Here is a 14,115-nt window from a genome sequence, read left to right as displayed (position 1 = left end):
TCCTGTACTTGTAGGAGAGGAAAATCCAGGAGGTGGGACGAATGTATTTCAGTTTGTTTTCTATATTTTAGTTTCTAGGAAAAAAACATTTAATGAAGAGTCTAATAGCGTTTTTTCATTTTGAAGTTTGGAAAACTCTTCTTCATTTTTTTTTTTCTGGGTGTTTGAATATACTCTTGACTTCAGCTAAATTCATTATGCAAATGATTAATGATGAGAGTACAGCCCAGGGAAATTGACAAGAAAGCTGCTTTATCTACTCTCCTTTATCTCTAGTTTTTCTTTTTCTCTCCCTCTACCTTGCCCCCGAAGCCATTAATGCCCCCCGCAAAACAGCAAGGCTGCTGGAAACTATAATTGGCTGATTGCTGTTTGGTCAAGAGCTGAGTTAGACACTCCATTAGCGATGGTGGATTGGATTGCAGGAGCTGGGTAAGGAGAGGATAGAGGGTGCAGAGCCCACAGATTAGCGTGAGCAGGGCAGCAGACAGCACAGAGTGTGTGCTGAGGAGCCACCAAGCGCTAAAAAAGCCCAAAGGCTGGCCTTGGTCAGCCCACATTCTTGAGCTGGTATGGAACTGGAACCAGGTCTGGAATAAGGAGGGAGGCGGGCTGGCTGCAGAGTCTACTTCTGGAGAAAGCTGAAGAAAATGAGTATGCAAGAAAAGGGGACACTGGGATAGCAGAATAAGGGCAATAAGAAGACATGTGAATGAAGAAATACGTTTTGTCTTCATTTCTGTTTATTTACAGCTGCCATCCTCAAAGTGCTGGTAGATTTGATTAAAGTTAATATGATTAGAAAATTTTATGCAGTGAATTTGGGGTAGGTGGGAGGTAGAAGATTAAGAAAATGATTGTCAGATAAAAATTCCCCAGCACAGTGCTTTCCAGAAATAAATGTTAAAGGAAAGAACAAATGAAAGATGGACTATTGTGGAATTATGGGATTCTCAGTCCCTTCTGATGTTACTTTGGAAAAATAAAACTTTTAATATGTGTCTTGGCCGTCATTGAAGTTGAAACATTTCAGGTGATGGCCAAATCATATTTGAGTGATTATCTGATGTAGATATCTTGAGAATAATACTTAGGAGTTATTAACTATTAAAGAATCAATATTTTCATGAAATACTGTTATTATATCTTGACAGATATTTTACTTTGTAGGGAAAAGCCAACATGTTTTTTGTTATACAAAAGACATTCTATTTTTTTTTACTTTTTTTTCTGAGACGGAGTCTCACTCTGTTGCCCAGGCTGGAGTGCAGTGGCGCCATCTTGGCTCACTGCAACCTCTGCCTTCTGCCTCAGCCTCCCAAGTAGTTGGGACTGTAGGCACACCACCACCGTGCTAGTTTTTGTACTTTTTATAGAGATGAGTTTTGCCATGTCATCCAGGCTGGTCTTGAACTCCCTAGACTCAAGTGATCCGCCTGCCTCAGCCTCCCAAAGTGCTGGGATTACAGGTGTGAGCTACCATGCCTGGCCCAAAAGACATTTTTTAAAAATTGTTTCTTCCATCCATTTTTCTACTTCTTACTCTGTGTGGTACTTTCTATTACTATGATTTCTTTGTGCCTCAGTTCTTTCTGGAAAGTTTCTGAAAGTCAAGTTAAAATCAGCATTGATGCCAATTTAGATATAACTGAGTTATTAAATTATACACTTTTTATAGCTGTTCCCACTACAAGAGTGTCTTCTAGATTTTCTTTTTAGGAGGTTATTGAATCTTTTTTACTTTATGGAGCAGTAAGAAATGCATGAAGGAATTTGAATTTAGAGAGGCTGTCTTGCATGTATATCTGGGCATTGGCATTTAGAGTCTATAAAATAAATTGGCAGTGAATGTTTTATTTACCTGTTAGAATCTCAGCTAGATCATCAAGTAGCATTTTGCCAGATATATTGGAATACAGCTGATGGTATGGAAATGGAAGTCTAAAGCATTTAATCAAAAATATTTATATGCAGATCACATGAAGATTTTAATATCTTAAAAGACAACCTGTATGTATGATTTGGAAACAAAAATTATTTGAAATGTAAAGCTGGCCCACTATCATACTTATTTTTTTTAATGAACAATATAGTAGATATTTATCAAAATGTATTTTAGATGCGGAATTATTGTAACAGTTTGCCTGACTAAATTGCCAAGCTTTTTGATAAAGCTGGCAGTGTGAATGACAGCCGTAAACCCAAGGTTAGACTGCAGAGTCGGTTTCTCTTTGGCTTTCTCTCCTTTTAAGCCTCCCTTTCATGTGTAGCCAAGTGAAAGTCTCCAAGTGAAATACAAGCTCTGTGGATCCTTGGGGGCCTTGGCCTGATGAGAGGATACAGAAGAAAAGCAGCAGTTTGGAAGGCCTGCAGAAGGCTTGGAGGGCAGAGGGCCCAGTGATGACATGACTCTCAGACCTTTCGAAGGAGATGAATGAGAGGGCAGTGCCTCCATGGGCTGCGGACATATTTTATCCACAGAGTAGTCCTAGGCTATCAAACCAATTGTTTTGGCTTTATCTTTCAGATGTTGCAAAAGGAAAATGTGTTCTTTTATTGCTTTTCCAAGTCGTTTAACCGTTTATCCTTAATCATCTGCAGTCTGTGTGGGAATAAGTCTTTCAAAGATCACTGAACTTTGCTTGATTTAAAATCAGAGTAGAATTAATTTTATTTAATGTGGGAAGCCTTCTTTTCAGAAACTTGACCCAAACTGGCTTTCTAGCCTCATAGAATTTAATTGAAAAAGAATACCATAGAAAAACATAGCCAGATGCACAAATGTTTGTTCATGGGTTAGATTGTCATAAGCTTTATGATTCTTTGTGGTTACTAATCATTGAAACAATTTTAGCAGTCAAGATTTAGCAAGTTGGGATGAATTAATGAATTTTCAGTTGCATCATGGAAATGTAACCCTAGGCTAACCATAATGTATATCACTGTTATCATAGTAAGCTTTCTCCTTGCCACTGGTCTATTAGAATCCTTGATGATTTTAGGAACACGTAATAGATTTGTTTTGTGGAAAAGTTAATAAGTCCATTAGGCCACTGGTATGTGGAAGTGATCTGTAAAGAAATAAATTCCTTCAGTTCCCACATCAGCATATCACAAAAGAACCATATTGTGGGTCGTTTGGAATTTTACAGATCTCTTCAAGGAGCAGTTCAGAATGGTTTCTAAGAGTGCTAAATCTGTATCTTGGTGCATGGGTTTGGCTGGCATGGATTTGGACAGAGTGGGCCAAACAGAGCTAATTGAGGTAGGGAAAAAAACAGGCCATAATGGTGAATAGAGTTATTTGTCACCGAGTTTGTAATGGGATTTTCAATTAATTCATGCAGGCTTCCAATGCCTTACATTAGCCCTGTCAAGATGAACTACAGCCACATCTAAAATGCCATCCGCTATTAAACGGTGCATGTCAGTGAATTTGTAATTTCTTCTGTTCAACCAGAAGATGAATGGATTCTACTCAGAAAACAAATGTGTGCTTCAGAAATGCACATTTCAAAATCCTGAACACTCCCTAGGAGGAACATTCTTTGCATTGTTATACAGTGAATATGTATTAAAAATGTAATTGCTATGTGAATTCATCTAAAAGGGAAAGCATCCAGCTGTGGAGAGACAAATACATTGTCAGGTGCCCCATTTCACTGGTAAAGAGGCTTTTTACACTGGGTAATGATGACGATGATGACAATGATGATGGTTCACACATGTAGCATGTACTGCCTGCTGGGTCATTTAAGGTGTGGCTTATACACATGAATTCGCTAAATCCTCACAACAGCCCAAATGAAGAAAGAGGCACAGAGAGTTAACCTGCCCCAAATCACAGAGCTAGTAAATGGGATTCACACCCTGCAATCTGGCTCTGGAGTTTGTGCTTCCAGCCAGTACCCTATACTGCCTGATCAAAGTCTCTTCAGCTATTGTACAAGAGTTTTAGTACAGTACTTGCCAGTTTTCTCTCTCTCTCTCGATTGCTGTGTTTTACTATTATTTCCTCAAACCTATTTTTGGAAATATTGTTAAGCTGTGATAACTAGCCTTGAAGAAATACATAATATAGTGGAGAATATAATGAGGCATCTGTGAGGGTAGAAAAAAATTAGAATTCTTCTTTCCCCAGAGTTGGACACTAATGTAATGTGACCAAAGTACACAGCGTTGTGAATGGCCAGAGTTCTTGGTGGGCATTTCCTTTCTGGGCACAGCAGAATTGCTTACAAGATTAGGTCAAGGCAGAGTAACAGGAATGACGCCATTGGAGGCCAGATCTTAAGACAGAGTCTGAAAGTCAGAGGTCACAGGTGGGTGTCATTACTCTGGAAGGCTCAATTTCCCAGGACATTGGCCTCTCAGGGAAGTTCTAATTAACCAACTACAACATCACATGGACTAAGCCAAGGCAAGATGATTGCCAATAGCATTTTGAGAGCAACAATTAATATTCCTAAACAAATGTTTAGCGAAACAAATTTGGCTTATAGGTAGTCCAGACTCTAAGTCTCTAAGTAGAAACCAAACTAATTTTTGAAAATTGTGTTATGAAGTTCTGTTGCCATCAAGGGTATAAAACTTTGATCCACTTTTTACAGGTCGGGGGGCAGACAATGATATAAGTAATGCTAACTATATTGCTCTACTTCATTGGAAATATTAAACTTAAAAAATATTCAACTAGTTGAGGCCTGTGCTTTGCACATAGCTCTCTGCCTGACTGCCCACTTCATGTCCATTTTCCACACTACTGCCAGACTGATCTGTCCGGCACATAGAACCTAAGTCTATTTGTGCATTAAACACGTAAATTACTTACCATTACCAGAAGAACGCAGCAATAAAAACTCTTTCATATGTTATCAAGACCCTCAATAAACTGGCCTCTGCCTACCTCACCTTTATGTTCCGTAATTCTTTTCCAGGAATACTGCATTCTTTATGCTCCCAGTCCTGCTGCACATGTGACTTCTTACCTCCAGGTCTTTGCTGGTGCTGACCCCTCTGCCTGGAATGCCCTTACTTTTCTCTTTCATTCATTCACTCCAACCTTGACAACTAATTCCTGTGCATCCTTTAAGTCTTGGCTCATGTGTCACTTCCTCCAGGAAGTGTTTCATTTTCCTACTCACCAAACACCAGAGACCTATGTTCTTGGTCCCCATAAGTGGTGTGCATATCTTTATCATTACATTTATTACACTGTATTGTAGTTATTACTAATATCTTTTAAGAAAAGAACTGTCTTATTCTTCTTTAAGGCATCAGCACTTGCACATTGCCTGGTAAAAAGTAAAAGCTTGGGCCGGGTGTGATGGCTCATGCCTGTAATCCCAGCACTTTGGGAGGCCGAGGTGGGTGGATTATTTGAGGTCAGGAGTTTGAGACCAGCCTGGCCAACATGGCGAGACCCCATCTCTACTTAAAAATACAAAAATGAGCCAGGTGTAGTGGTGCTTGCCTACAGTCCCAGCTACTTGGGAGGCTGAGGCATTAAAATCACTTAACCCCGGAGGCAGAGGTTGCATTGAGCCGAGATTGCACCACTGCACTCCAGCCTGGGCAACAGAGCGAGACTCCGTCTTAAAAAAAAAAGTAAAAGCTTGATAAATGTTTTCTGGAAGAGTGAATAAATAAATAAAGACTCCAAAAGCAGAAGCCCTGTAATCTTGTTCAGGGAATTATTATAGACATGTTGGATTTGCCACTTATCTCCTGAATCAATGATACGCAGCAGCACTCAGAGAGGCCAAAGATCTTAAAGTGACAACTGATGCTCAAGATTGGGCACCCCCAATGCCGTTGAAAAGTATCATATTAATCAGTTGATGATTAAATTGCACTGGGGGTTATGTACACAATTTTAAACTTGTCATTTAAAACAGTAATGCAATGCAGGAACATTAAATTCCTCATCTCTTAGCTTATCAGCCTAACAATGTGATCTCTTCCAGGAAAGAGCAAAGTTGAATGATCTTAGACTGTGAAAGACCACGTGTCTATACACTTACAGATTATAAACTTGGGGATGGCAGGGACTGTGACTGTCTCACTCCCTGCTGTATCCAGACTCGTGCACAGAGTAGACCCTCATTAAATACTCGTTGAGCTCATGAAAGAGTAAGACCTACTGCCCACATTAAAAGCAATATCAGGAAGAGATTTGCCCAAAAGCCAAACTCTGATTTTTATCAACCAAGCTTAAAAGCAGTTAGTAAATTAATAAATTTGGTTTAAATTTTTCCCCTCAGTATTTATCATTTCTCCTCAGTGTTTATCATTTATCCTGATGAATAAAGTAGTTAATGTAGGAAGTTAAGCTTGTTTTTTATGAGTTCTTGAGAGGCAGACCTGGCAGTCATGCTTTCCTATACTGATAACCTCGAAGAAACAAGGCAAAACACCCACTAAGTTAAACTTAAGAATAGAAGCCTAAATCATGGCTGGTGCATGGGTGTCATACTGTTCTTATGTCACTATGGACAATTGTTTTGTGTTTTCTATTTATTGGTAACACATATATATTGTTTTTGTGTGAGATTTTCTTCAAGGGGTACAATGTGGATTTGATCTTGGCTTTAAAACAATGACAACGCAGCTGTATTTTCAGAGACATTTTAGGACAATTGTTCTATTAAAATTCATCCCTCTTTTTTTTTTAAAGGGTATACCTCAGTTACCATGTGCCAAAGCATTATACAACTACGAAGGAAAAGAGCCTGGAGACCTTAAATTCAGCAAAGGTGACATCATCATTTTGCGAAGACAAGTGGATGAAAATTGGTACCATGGGGAAGTCAATGGAATCCATGGCTTTTTCCCCACCAACTTTGTGCAGATTATTAAACCGTTACCTCAGCCCCCACCTCAGTGCAAAGCACTTTATGACTTTGAAGTGAAAGACAAGGAAGCAGACAAAGATTGCCTTCCATTTGCAAAGGTAAAGGTAGAATGTGCTTGTTTTCTGTTTGCCAGCTCTACCTCTGTACCCAGATACATAGAAATACAGCTTGTGTTGCCTTTTGCAAAAAAAAAAAAAAATACAAGTTTTGTGTGAACTACTCACTATGCTTCTGAAAATGCCTAGAAGCAGTCTTTAAGTCACAAGGAAGGTAATTTTATGCACAGACTTCTTATATGAAAGATTATTTTGGTTGATGCTCTATGTGGTATCATTTTCATATTTAGAGTCTGAATTTATTTCTAAGCCACTTTAAAGGGTGTATGCACCACTCAGGGATTTTAAAGTACCGAATTATGAATAACAAAATGAAATGTCATTACTTTCATATTTTATATGTAAATTTCTTTGCCTAAAAGCATACAGGAATGTATCTGCCGAATTGATAAAATGGTTTGGAGTTTTAAGCAGAATATTGTGATTTTTGTGGAGAAAAGTGGTAGGATGTACATTTGAGTAGGCATTTGGTTTATTTTTAGAAAATGAGGAGCATCTGAGAATCAATCTAAAACAGAAACTCAGGAGGCTAGGATAGGTATCATTTGAGGTTGCAATTTGTAGATCTTAACAGAATTAGCAGCCAGCTCCCTTGCATAGGAGTTCATAGCTTTGTAACAGTTGGAAAGGACACCAGGTGGGCTGGTAGCTACCTTTTAATTCATGAAAACATTTAATCCATGTACTAAAGATATGTCATAGCATTTTTATTCACGTACTCTTTAAAAAAACATGAGTCTCTTTATTGAAAAGGAAAATTAAATGACAAGCTTAATGGTACAGCTTAATGATCAGGTAGATTAATGATTTGCTGTTTCTTCAGGATGATGTTCTGACTGTGATCCGAAGAGTGGATGAAAACTGGGCTGAAGGAATGCTGGCAGACAAAATAGGAATATTTCCAATTTCATATGTTGAGGTAAATTAATCTGTAGAAACTTGAACTGTGTTAATATTCAGCTTACTAAATAAATCTTAATTATGCAATTTGAGTATTAAGAAGTCCTCACAACAAAAAGCACCAGGAATGCCCTGTTACAGATCACTGGACAGATCAGAAAGAATTCCTCCATCCTATCCAACAATTATTGAAGACAGTGAGATACTTGAAACTCTTTACTTTTTCTCCCTGCTAAAAGCATTCCTATGTCTTGTTAAATGTCACTGTATGCTTATTGTCAGTCACCTACACTATTTCCTGTGTATTCCATTTGCTGGCTTTGGTGGGAGTAGAAAGTTGATAAAGTTCTTAAGTAAGATGGAGAAAAGTGTATTTGTTTATTTTTTACTTACTTCTTTGGTTACTTGCTGCATCAGCAGAACCAGAATAGTGATTTGCAAAGTGGGGCTTCAATAAACATTTGTTAAAGAAGTCAATGAATCTTCCTCCATCCCATCCCAGCAACTGCTTAGCCCCCTTTCCCTTTTTAAATCAGCTTTGCTTGGAAAGCTTGTGGCCAAGCTTGACATAGTAAAGTCTTTTTAGAGAGTATGTGTAGTCACATAGTTGCATTACTTTAAAGAATAATACAAGCTGAACATAAACAAAGGAGTTACAATTCATAGTAGACTTTCATTACATCATATATCATAAACTAAATGTCCTTTGGGAGTAAGAATTTCTTGCTGAAAATAAAATCGAAGGCATTTTCAAAGAATGAAGCGTGGCCCGGACAACCATTCAAGGTTAGTTGAGGCCATGGAAGGCTTCTGGTAAGAAGTGAGGTCCTAGTAGATACCTGTGTGATGGATAAATAAGGGTTAACCAAGAGACATGGAAAAGGTGTATTTTATGGCAGGACATCCAGACAGGGAGACCAGCATGTGCAAAAGCCAAAAAGTAAGAGAGAGCACAAGATTGTTTGGGGAATTGAAAGTAATCCGGTTGTTTAAAATATCAAAGCACGTATCTTAAGCATGTAAAAATGAAAAACCACTGTCACTTATTTTGCAATCTTTTTATCTGAGGCATTTGTTTTGGCATGATTTTGAAAACTAAAATGACAAACTGTATCATTGTAGCCAGCACTCAATTTCCTCCATAGAGAGTGAGATTGCCAACGTTTTCATAAAAAATCAATTTGACTACCGTATATCCATGGGAAAGTAATTCAAACCATGTATGAGTCTTGAATTTTATCCATACTCTTCAGATGTTCCTGTTTATTGAAATATTTTTTTCCTCCTTTGAAAGCAAACAACAGAAAAAAACCAAACAACCCTTAACTCACAGGCAGTCCTTCCTGTACATTATGTATATATTCTAACTGTGGGTCATGGAAAACTACAAGCACTTCCAAGTATTTGAATAGTTACACTGAAGAGCATGGGTAAGCACAGGATTAGTAATGAAAGCCTGTCTTTACTTGTTAGGTATTATCAATATTACATGCTGATACTTGGTTTGTGATGGATGAAAAGGGATTACTATATTTTTGTTATTGGGCGAGTATAGAATTGTGCAGATGGGCATAAAAGATCCACCCATGGCAAATCCAGAGTCACTTCAAGTCACTTGACTCATCAGGATTATTTACTCTGACTTAAGTTGGAAAGATAAACTGCCCAAGTAGAAAGTATTTTCATTCTGCTTCTTTTCTTTCAAATGAGCATTTTCCTCATTTGGACCAGAATCTTGCCATTTGAGATATGGTAAACAAGTTGTCTATCTGTAGGAGCCTATGAACATTTCTTTGATGTCAAGCCATCAGATTGAACTTCCTGGTAGGGAGCAGAGCATCTAAGGATTAGTGACACCTGGTTTAGCCCTTAGGGGAATAAAGTGGAGGCAGACTTCAGTCGCAACCTGCTGAAATTCAACTATTTCAATAATGTCGATTGTCTTACAGGGCATTCTTAGCTGTGGTAAAGCAAACTATAGGAATAAAAAACTGGGGCTTTTTCTTAAGTAATGGTCTTTCTCTAGCTCTGTAAACCTATTCATATTTGCCCCACTTCAGGGGCCAGACAATCCCAGTATAAAAACAGGCTGCATCACAAAAATTGGTAAATAATTCTCTTATAGATAGACATTTAGGTCTCCATCAGTGTTAGGTATTTTGCTTTTTTTGTACAGTCCTGCCAAAAACTGTTATCTCCCAGAAGTTTTGAGAAGATTGAATGAGATGATGTATCTCCAAGGGTCTGATACCACTATGTCTTATGCATAGTGGTTTGGGGCTCAGATTAGACCATCACAGAGAGGGTACCAGAGCATAGTAATAATCAAATAAAAGAACCTAACTACCACGTGTAATGAGAGAAGCTGAAACTCCCCCTTGACTCCTGCTGGCTGACTTAGGTAATGGATATGCCCAAGGAACTCGCTTATGGCAGAAAGTCTGCACGGGATGGGCCTTGGGGTAGGATTATGGACCTGGAGTAGAATCTCTGGGTCAGAGGTTCAGATGTGGAGCTGTGGAATTAGGAGGGAAGGTAAACTGTAAGGAGCTGAGCACTGGAGGTGGGTAAAGAGAGGACTGAGATGGTGAGAAATGCTACTGGAATAGTTTGCCCTCTCTTCCTGTCCTCAACTATCCTTTTCTTCTGCAACATCCTGTGACTATGGACTGTAATCTCCACATGCACTGGAGTAAGGTGATAAAATAGCAGTGGTGGTATAGTGACTTGCAAACAAATCTCCTTTTTTTTTTTTTTTTTTTTTTGAGACAGTTTCGCTCTTGTTGCCCAGGCTGGAGTGCAATGGCACAATCTTGGCTCACTACAACATCTGCCTTCCGGGTTCAAGCGATTCTCCTACTTCAGCCTTCCAAGTAGCTGGGATTACAGGCATGCACCACCACGCCCGGCTAATTTTGTACTTTTAGTAGAGATGGGGTTTCACCATGTTGGTCAGGCTGGTCTCGAACTCCTGACCTTAGGTGATCTGCCTGCCTCTGCCTCCCAAAGTGCTGGGATTACAGGCGTAAGCCACTGCGCCCAGCCAAATCTCCTTTTAATAATGCAAAACACTTTGCTTATAAAAGTAGAACACAAAATTCTTCAAGGCTTGAATGGAGGAGAGTTTGGTTGGGAGAAGTGAGTAGGGGAAGGAATGGCTATATAAATGGCCCTGGATTCTTTGCCTTGGAGTCCTTGTTGAGCTCTTAAGATAAGGGTAAGGGTTCTCTTGCTTTGATCACATTCACCCTTCCCCTCTGGAGATTCTTTCAGACCTCTCTTTGTTTGAGCCTTAGAGGTTATGGATTCTATTCAATTTAGACAGGGCCTTTCTTCACTTGTGTAAGCTGGAAAATAGTAAAGGTTAAAAGCAATTCTTGAAGACACCATGCCAGGATATGTATAAAAGGGTGTATTTTTTAAGGACTGAATACAGTTTTAAAAAAACAAATTTTTAATCTGCTTCTTTCTTTGTTCAAAAACACTAGTTTTCTGTAAAATAGAAGGAAAGATTTTTAACCCTATTAATTTGGAGCTGACTCATTCATTCAAGTTTGGATGACATAATTCTTAAGCAAGCAAAAAATTTGAATGAAATAAGTGCTGAATATGGAATTTTGGATGCTTCCCAAACATAATTGTGTATTGTAGGCTTACGGTGAACTATAAATTTTTATTAAGTTTCTCATTTTATTTTGATTCCTAGTCATTTGTTTGAAATATCGCCCACTGAGTTTTTCAACACCAAAAAAAATTATTTAGCAACTTGCTCCTCTGCTATAGATGATAAAAGGTAATGTGCAGAAGGCCTGAAGTTGGAGTGGCCTTATAGACAACTATTCTTACTCGGTAGTTACTGCCAGAAACAAGGGCTACATTTCTCATTTGTTTACATCTCGTGTCAGCTGTCACTTCCTCTGACAGACTTTCTCTCACCTCATCTAAGGGAGTGCCTCCTCTTCACTTGCTTTACCCCAAACACATACTGGTGCCATAGTGGGAGAAAGCTTGGACTCGGGAGCCAGATGGCCAGGATTCAAGTATTTTTTTTTTTTTTTTTTTTTGAGACAGAGTCTCGCACTGTCTCCCAGGCTGGAGTGCAGTGGCGCGATCTCTGCTCACTGCAAACTCCGCCTCCCGGGTTCCCGCCATTCTCCTGCCTCAGCCTCTCGAGTAGCTGGGACTACAGGTGCCCGCCACCGCGCCCGGCTATTTTTTTTTGTATTTTTTTAATCTAAGTGACTTTGGGCCTGGCTCTTCATTTGTAAAATAATAAGTTCCAGTGATACTTAAGAATAGTGCCTGGTACCAGCAAGAGCAGTGTCAGTGATGGCTGTGATTATTATCACCATTGTTATTATTATCCCTAGAAAGTATTAACACTTTTTTCTGTCTGTGAGTATTTCCAGTTATTTGTTGATGTGGTTACTAGCTGACCCCTCACCCTCCATTTCTCCATTAGAATTCAAACTCCCAAGGGCCGGTTCCCCAGGGTCTTTGCACAGCACCAATAAATAATGGTTGAATGAATGAGCAACCTATGAACTTTTATAATGAAAGGTTCTAAACCCAAAACAAACATGTTTGTTTCTACATTTTTCAGCTAATTCTCCGATCATTCACTGCTTATGTGTATATCTTATCATTGGTTTATCTTGGTGTTACGTCAAGATGTTACATTCTTCAGACCAGCTGGTCTGTGTGACCTTAATGCGAGCTTTTTTCCTGTTTTTCTTTTTTTTTTTTAACTAGGCTATTTGGTTGTACCTAGTTTAGAATTTTCCCAAATTAATGGTAGCAATACTCTATGGATTAGATCTTGTAATCTCTACTGGTTATTTATTTCTTAAATACAGTTGTCCCTCAGTATCCACAGGGGATTGCTTTCAGGATTCCTCACGGTTTCCAAATCTGCGGATGCTCAAGTCCCTCACATAAAATGGCGTACTGCAGTCAGTCCTCCATTCCTCGGATGTGGGGCCCTAAGATGCATGTGGAGGGCCAGCTTTGTAGAGAAGACCCCCCTGGGGGTAGCATAGGTCAAAGGATATAAAATTTTAGTTATGTAGGAGGAGTAAGTTCAAGAGGTCTATAGGGTGACTATAGTTAATAACAATATATTATTGTATTCTTGAAAAATTCTAAGAGTGGATTTTTAAGTGTTCTCACCACAAAAAATGATACGTATGTGAGGTAATACATATGTTAGTTAGCTCAATTTAGCCATTCCACAATGTATACATATTTTAAAACACCATCTTATACATGATAAAGATATACAATTTTATTTGTCAATTTAAAAAGTAAAATGTTAAGAGAAAAAGACTCACTGATTCTTTCTGAGATGAATTTTCACCTATTTGCAATTTCTCCTTTCACTTACTTTGAGCTGAGGTAGGATAGACTTATTGTCAAGGGTCCTCATTTTTAAAATAAGTTTATTGACATAAGTTACATACAACAAACTACACATATTTAAAGTGTACAATTTGGAGTAATTAGTTGTATTCAACTTCTAGAATCAACCATAGACAAATCATGGGAGACATTTCTCTGGCTATGGATAGAGTGTGTTATCAGCCTTAACAATGGGAAATCAAAGGGCTCAGGGAGCACAAGTGGCCTTAAAGGTGGGGGTGCTAGCTTCCTCTTCTAGGGAATGAGAGAATTGGAAGGTAATGTCTGTGTTCCAAAGAATAAGAAGTAGAAGTGTAGGTACATAGTTTGAAGTTGCCAAGGTGACCCCTGGAGGAGCTAAGAATAACAATGCTAACTTTATTTTTTAACTAAATGCCTTTCCTCTTGAGAATAATGATAGCAGAAGGGTACAATAATAACCTTTGATCTAATAATCAAAGAGTTAATTGAACTATATAAAAAGCATCATTTATACTTTTGGATATATTTTTTCCTTTAGATGTATTATTTTCCTTTAAAATTAAAAAGTTAAATCAATGTTTATAAAAGAAATTTAGGGAGATTGTGGGGAAGTTGGGAAGAGGGAATTACTGTGTTGCTTAGCATCCAAATTTCCCTTTCAAACCTGAAGTAAATAAATTTTTATAAGTGAAATTTAAAGACATTGTTGAGAAGTCAGTAAGGGAGAATTACTCTGTTGCTTAGCACCATACTTTCATCTGTAATTCTGACTGACTGAATACATTGGATCTGCCTTTGAGTAGCTTTTTTTTTTTAAGCACCGTAGACTATGTCCCATGGTGTAGGTTTTCATATCTTCTGAATGC

At 38.4% G+C, this 14,115-nt stretch overlaps 1 protein-coding gene across 4 annotated transcripts in view; it reads left to right on the top strand.

Annotated features, from left to right (window-relative positions):
* SH3RF1 (SH3 domain containing ring finger 1) overlaps window positions 1-14,115 on the top strand; it is a 176,657-nt gene that overhangs the window by 107,269 nt on the left and 55,273 nt on the right. For all 4 annotated transcript variants that reach the window (XR_010120613.1, XR_008657294.2, XM_055276367.2 and 1 more), the window contains exons 3-4: window positions 6,677-6,952; window positions 7,794-7,889. Coding sequence is in view for 2 of the 4 variants with exons in the window: in XM_055276367.2 (XP_055132342.1) it covers window positions 6,677-6,952; window positions 7,794-7,889 (372 nt within the window). In the remaining 2 variants the exon portion in view is untranslated. The remainder of the gene's footprint in view (window positions 1-6,676; window positions 6,953-7,793; window positions 7,890-14,115) is intronic.

Source organism: Symphalangus syndactylus, chromosome 4 (genome assembly GCF_028878055.3).
Source record: "Symphalangus syndactylus isolate Jambi chromosome 4, NHGRI_mSymSyn1-v2.1_pri, whole genome shotgun sequence".
Taxonomy (NCBI): domain Eukaryota; kingdom Metazoa; phylum Chordata; class Mammalia; order Primates; family Hylobatidae; genus Symphalangus; species Symphalangus syndactylus.
The sequence above is the reverse complement of the archived record's forward strand: the minus strand, read 5'-3'. Positions and strand labels throughout refer to the sequence as shown.